Source organism: Physeter macrocephalus, unplaced genomic scaffold (assembly GCF_002837175.3).
Source record: "Physeter macrocephalus isolate SW-GA unplaced genomic scaffold, ASM283717v5 random_150, whole genome shotgun sequence".
In the NCBI taxonomy this organism is placed as follows: Eukaryota; Metazoa; Chordata; class Mammalia; order Artiodactyla; family Physeteridae; genus Physeter; species Physeter macrocephalus.
The window spans coordinates 24,512-30,211 of NW_021145436.1; the positions used below are offsets into that span (position 1 = coordinate 24,512).

Here is a 5,700-nt window from a genome sequence, read left to right on the forward strand (position 1 = left end):
TCCACTCCACTGGGCAAACTGCAACCAGCACACCTCAGACATCAGAATTGCCAATCCTCCCCTGACTCTGTGATCGATCTAGAGCCACAGAATCTTGATTCCTTTGGACATTCTAGAATGGCACTTTAAAAAGACACAAAGCCTGTTGATCATGTAGAGCGTTGATTCTCCCCCTCGGTTTGATGTTCTAGAGCCAGTGGTCTGGAGTTATCGCCTATCAAGAACTCCCAATCCGTCACTTTAGTCCTTCTAGACCCACAGACTCTCCAATGGTTTTGTGCATTCTAGAAACATAACTCTTTAGTTTCTGGAGTAGTCCAATCTCTGGTCACAGCTGTTCTAGAATCCCCAGTGCTTGCCTCTGTGGTCAATCTGGATTTACAGAATCTCAACACTGGGGTTTTCTGGAACCGCAAAGTCTTTTCCTGACTTGTAGTCAACATTCCTTGTCATTGGTCAATCAATATAGTCTTGAATTCTTGGGGCATTCCATAACTTTCCCTCCTTAGGTCGTCTAGAAAAGATGATTTGCTATGTGGTTGGCTGAGTCGAGAAGAAACAGCCCCTTGAATCTTAGGTCAATTCAGACCAACAAATTCTTCATCTCTGCTGCTGCTTGAGAACAGATGACTTCTTCCCTTGGAGGTGGGCTATACGATCATTTCATGATCCTGCTTAACAAACCAAACCAGCCACCTAGAGGAATCTAGAAATACCAGTCCTTGCCTCTTGGGTGGTCCAGAATTCTGGATCCCTTATCTCTGGGGAGACTCAGGAATTGGGCTGACAAAGGGGTCTCAGGAGGGAGCACAGAATTCAGAGGAATTAAGGTCCAGTATGTTCACTGGTAGGTCCACTAGACGTGGCAGAACATCACCAGCTAATAATTTACCCAGCAGGCCTGTTGGTCTTAGGAAACACCTGCCCTCATCCCAGGAGAGGGCCCAATCTCTCCATCTTGCTACCTCTGGGAAAGGGGTACAAATAGGGGGTACCAGCTTGTATCATGGGGGCAAGGTCAGCGCCAGGGTTGGTGTGAGTCCTCGGGGGCTGGCAGCCCTGTCTTCTGCCTCTGTCGCATCCCCCTCCTCTTCCTCCTCTTCCTCCTCTTCCTCCTGGCAGCAACTCAGAGCAAGTTCATTCTCATAGCAAAATGCTGCCAGAGAGCCGGGGAAGCCAGACTTGGGGCTGTGGGAAGCACGCTCTGCCCGTTCGTCCAGCTCCTTGGCGCTGCAGACGGGTGTCCCTGGGACCTCGTAAGTGCGATGGAAGTGGCGATAGTCAACCTCGTACTGGGAGCCACGCTGGAAGAGGACCGGCTCAAAACGATGTCCCCAGAGCAGCTCACCAGGGAGGTAGGAAGAGCGACACTGTGTGGTCATAGCTGTGGCCTCGACCATGCCCTCGAGAATGACCACCAGCTCAAAGTCAGCCCGGGCCAGCTCGGCGCGTCCTAGTTCATACAGAGGACTGGCGGAGTCGATCTCATGCACGATGGTGATGGGAGACACAAGGAAGATGCGATCGGTGCCATCATCAAAGCCCACGTCCACATCCTGGTGGTCCAGCGGTATGTACTCACCCTCTGGAGTCACGCGAGGCTGTAGCAAAAGGCGAGTAGCCAAAGACAGACATCAGGGAGCAGAGAAATAAATGGAGACAGAGACAGCGAGACGAGGGAAGAGAGATGCAGAGAAAGAGGAGGGCAGAGACCAGTAGGTGTTGGGGTGTGGGAAGAACATGGACCCAGAGAGAGGGGGATGGTAAGCCAGAAAGAGAGAGGGACAGAGACCCAGAGAGAGGGAGATGGAAGTCCAGGGAGGAGAGGACGGAGGCCCAGAGACTCAGAGAGGGATTGAGGAAAGAAATCCGAGAAAGACAGGGGAGAGAAAAAGAGAGGGACAGAGTGACATTCACATAGAGCCACAGAAATCAGCAAGACAGAAACGGAGTTAAAGAGACAACAGAAGATAAGAATGACATCCAAGCAGCAATTGGAGAAGGAGGAGAGGGGTAGAAAAATGGCTTTCAATATATGGCCAGAGAAAGATAAACCAGGATGGCAATCTAGGTCCAACAGCCTATGTTTCACCACTGCCTCAGGCTGGCCTCTGGGCTATCTACCCACACCCCCAAACCAACTACTTCCATCCCCTTGTGTGTCTGCGTATTTGTGTGGGGTGGGGGCCTAAGCCCAGGCCAGGTATTGGCAGTTTCACCCCATCTACCCATTGGTTCCATACCCACCTCCCAGGCCATGTCAGCACCCCCAAAGACTTCTGGGAGAGACAGCGTCCCTCCTGGTCGTGAATCCTGGTGTTTCAGTCAAGCAGGAGACAGAGGTGGGGGAGCTGGGGACGCATTCTCTTGCCACTGTCTCCGAGAGCCCCAGAGGCTGCTGGGAGTTGTAGTTCCCACCACGACCCCGTCCTCCCTCTCACCCCAGTCGGGCCCCAGACCAGAGTTCTTAAGTGTCTTTACTTGCAAGGCAAGGGCAGCTGCTGCCCCAGAATTTGCTTGGGCAGTTTGACCACAATTCTAAGGCGCCTTAATCAGGTCGCTGGAAGGAGCCGCTGCCCCAGGGGCCAATGGGAATTGTAGTTGTTTTTTGTTTGTTTTGGTTTTTTTGTTTGTTTGGTGAGACGCTAAAATTCAAGAGTTTCCCAAACACTGCCCTGTACTTCTCTGAGCAGGAGGCTGGTGGGAGAGTCTGGGTCCCTGAGGTGGGTAATGAAGTCTCTCACAAATGCTGCCCAGAGGCCATGGAGAATTGTGTTCCCTGACTCTGCAGGTTTGAGGTGAGTTGCACCCCATCCTCGGGCCTACATCTCTAACAAGCCCGTAGGGGTCTGGCCTCAGTCACAGGTCTCTCTCTGTACCACAATATCTGCTGAGAATCGTAAACCTGAGCCGTGGTTTACACCACCCACAAAACTACAACGCCTCCTCAGACTCCCCCCCCAGGTGGGCAATTTCCCTGCCCCCAGAGGCTTCTGGGAATTGTAGTTCAGAGCCTTTACCGGCCAGGCGTGGACCTCGCAGGTCTGGATTTCCCACAATTCGATAGAGGGCCCATCCTCAAGCCACAGGGAGCTCCGTAAGTCTCAAAATCTGTCTGAGGTCTAGGCCTCCAGGAAGAAATGATCGGAGACCTTTCTCTTGGGTTTACATCTACAACAGCTCGGGGAGCCATCCTCAGCCCACAAGGTGGGGCGGAAGGGGCCCTGCCCCGGGAGACTGCTGGGAATTGTAGTCCAGATCCCCTCCAGGCTCCACGCACACCTGTCCCTTAGACCTACAACTCCCACCATCCCCCAGGACACCTACTCCCCGACCTCGTGAAAGAGCCCTCCCACCAGGAGGCGTGGTCTCCCGCCGGGATGGTCCCGCACCTGCAGCAGCTGGGCCCGCACGTGGGCCTCGACGAGGTGGCTGCGGCGCAGGTTGCCGACGCGCCACATGAGGCAGAGGCGGCGGTCGCGCAGCGCCACGACGGCGTTCTCGCTGAAGATCAGCGTCTCGTTGCGCTTCTTGGGCTTGGCCATCTTGGCCATAACGGCGCCCACGACAAAGGCGTCCAGCACGCAGCCGGCGATGCACTGCAGCACCACAGCGGCCACGGCGGCCGGACACTCCTCGGTGACGCTGCGCACGCCGTAGCCAATGGACGTCTGCGTCTCCAGCGCGAAGAGGAAGGCGGCCAGGAAGCTAGCCACCTGCGAGAAGCAGGGGGCGGTTGGCGGCGGGGCAGCCAGGTCGCCGTGCAGGGAGGCGATGAGCCAGAAGGCCAGGCCGAAGAGCAGCCAGGAGGCGAGGAAGGAGCAGGAGAAGAGCAGGCACATCCAGCGCCAGCGCACGTCCACGCACGTGGTGAACAGGTCGCTCAGGTAGCGCGCGCCCTGGCCGCCCAGGTTCACGAAGCGCACGTTGCAGTGCCCGTCCTTCTTGACGAAGCGCCCGCGGCGCCGCCCCACTGGCGACTGTGCTGGCGCCCACCCGTTGCGGCACAACTCCGGCCCGGCCTGCTCCTCATCTCCCGCCCGATTGTTCGCCGACTCCAGGGCGCCGCTCAGGCGGCGCAGGGCCCCGGCCAGGCCCATTGGGCGGGGACACCCCCTCCACTTGGCCTAGCGGGGGGCGGGCGCCCCGAACCTGCGGGGACAAGAAACGGGCAGCCACGTCAGGGCTGCCGGAAATGGGGGAGCTCATTGGCCAGCATGCTCCCTGGGCCTTAGTGGCCTCATCTGGCAAATGGGTGCAAAATCAGAACAGTACAGCATCAACAACAGTGGTGGGGGAATTCCCTGGCAGTCCAGTGGTTAGGACCGTGCGCCTTCACTGCCAAGGGCGCAGGTGCCATCCCTGGTCGAGGAACTAGGATCCCGCAGGCCGCACAGCGCGGCCAAAACGAACAAACAAAAACACTGATGGTAATACTATAGGAGATGGTTGTGTAGCAACAACAGGAACACAGCCATAGCCATAGCAGCAGTACTGTGTTACAGCAAGCACTACAGTAACTAGAGAGGACATTTATACAGCGCCAGACACTGTGCTGAGCACTTCACATAAATCTAGATATTTGAACCTCAACAGTGTAGATGTTATCACCCCCATTTTACAGATGAGGAAACAGAGGTACAGAACTAAGCTGGGATTTGAAGCTAGGAGTCCAGCTCCGGAGTCCATGCTCATAAAATAAAGACTAAGCGGTCACAAAGAAAACAAACCTTACGGTTACCAAAGGGGAAAGGGGCGGGTGGGGGGTGGTGGATAAAACAGGAGTTTGGGATTAGCAGATACACACTACTGTATATAAAAGAGATAAACAACAAGGACCTACTATATAGCACAGGGAACTATATTCAATATCTTATAATAACCTATAATAGAAAAGAATCTGAAATATATATATATACGTATAACTGAAAAAATAGAGGGACTTGAGCATCCACTGATTTGGGTCTCAGAACCAGTCCTCCACAGATACCAAGGGACGCCTCTATAATCACAGATGGAAAAGAAAGGAACACAGTTTATAAATGTCAATACAGTGAGATAAACAACAAGGACCTACTATATAGCACAGGGAACTATATTCAATATCTTATAATAACCTACAATGGAAAAGAATCTGCAAAAGTATACATATATAACCGAATCACAGCTGTACACCTGAAACTAGCACAATATTGTAAATCAACTATACTGCAATAAAAATTTAAAAAATAAAAAAAAAAAAAAGACTAAGTGGTAACTGCTGCTGTGACTCCAGCTTGGAGAGATGAGCCCGGGCTCTGAGGTCACCTATAGTTCAAAAGCTCAGAAGGCACAAGCACCAGAAGGGGAAAAAAAAGATAACTTGAGCTTCATCAAAATTTAAAACTCTTGTGCTTCCAAGGACGCTACGATGAAAGTGAAAAGACAACCCACAAATGGGAAAAAATAGTTGCAAATCGTATCTAAGAAATTTGTATCTAAAACATATAAAGAGCCCTTATGACTCAATAAGAAAAAGACAGCCCAATTTTAAAATGGGCAAAGGATCTGAATAGGCATTTCTCCAAAAAGATATACAGTTGACCCTTGAACAACATGGGTTTGAACTGCAAGGGTCCACTTATACACAGATTTTTTTTCAGTAAATACTACAGTAGTACTACATGGTCTGCAGTTTGTTGAATCCTTGGATTCAGAAGC

The 5,700-nt window shown here is 52.5% G+C and overlaps 1 protein-coding gene across 1 annotated transcript; it reads right to left on the reverse strand.

Moving 5' to 3' along the window:
- Window positions 1-952: 952 nt before the first annotated feature.
- Window positions 953-4,100, reverse strand: KCNJ14 (potassium inwardly rectifying channel subfamily J member 14). Its single transcript, XM_007112366.3, has 2 exons — window positions 3,393-4,100; window positions 953-1,601 (listed from the first exon to the last, which is right to left on the reverse strand). Exons 1-2 carry the CDS (start codon window positions 4,098-4,100, stop codon window positions 1,005-1,007), a joined length of 1,305 nt encoding a protein of 434 aa, XP_007112428.2. The 3' UTR covers window positions 953-1,004.
- Between the last annotated feature and the right edge of the window lie 1,600 nt (window positions 4,101-5,700).

Coding starts and splice junctions, on each gene's coding strand:
- KCNJ14 (XM_007112366.3), bottom strand. CDS start 4,100: ATGGGCCTGGCCGGGGCCCTGCGCCGCCTGAGCGGCGCCCTGGAGTCG. Junction 1,602..3,392: donor TGCGGGCCCAGCTGCTGCAG/GTGCGGGACCAT, acceptor CTTTTGCTACAG/CCTCGCGTGACTCCAGAGGG.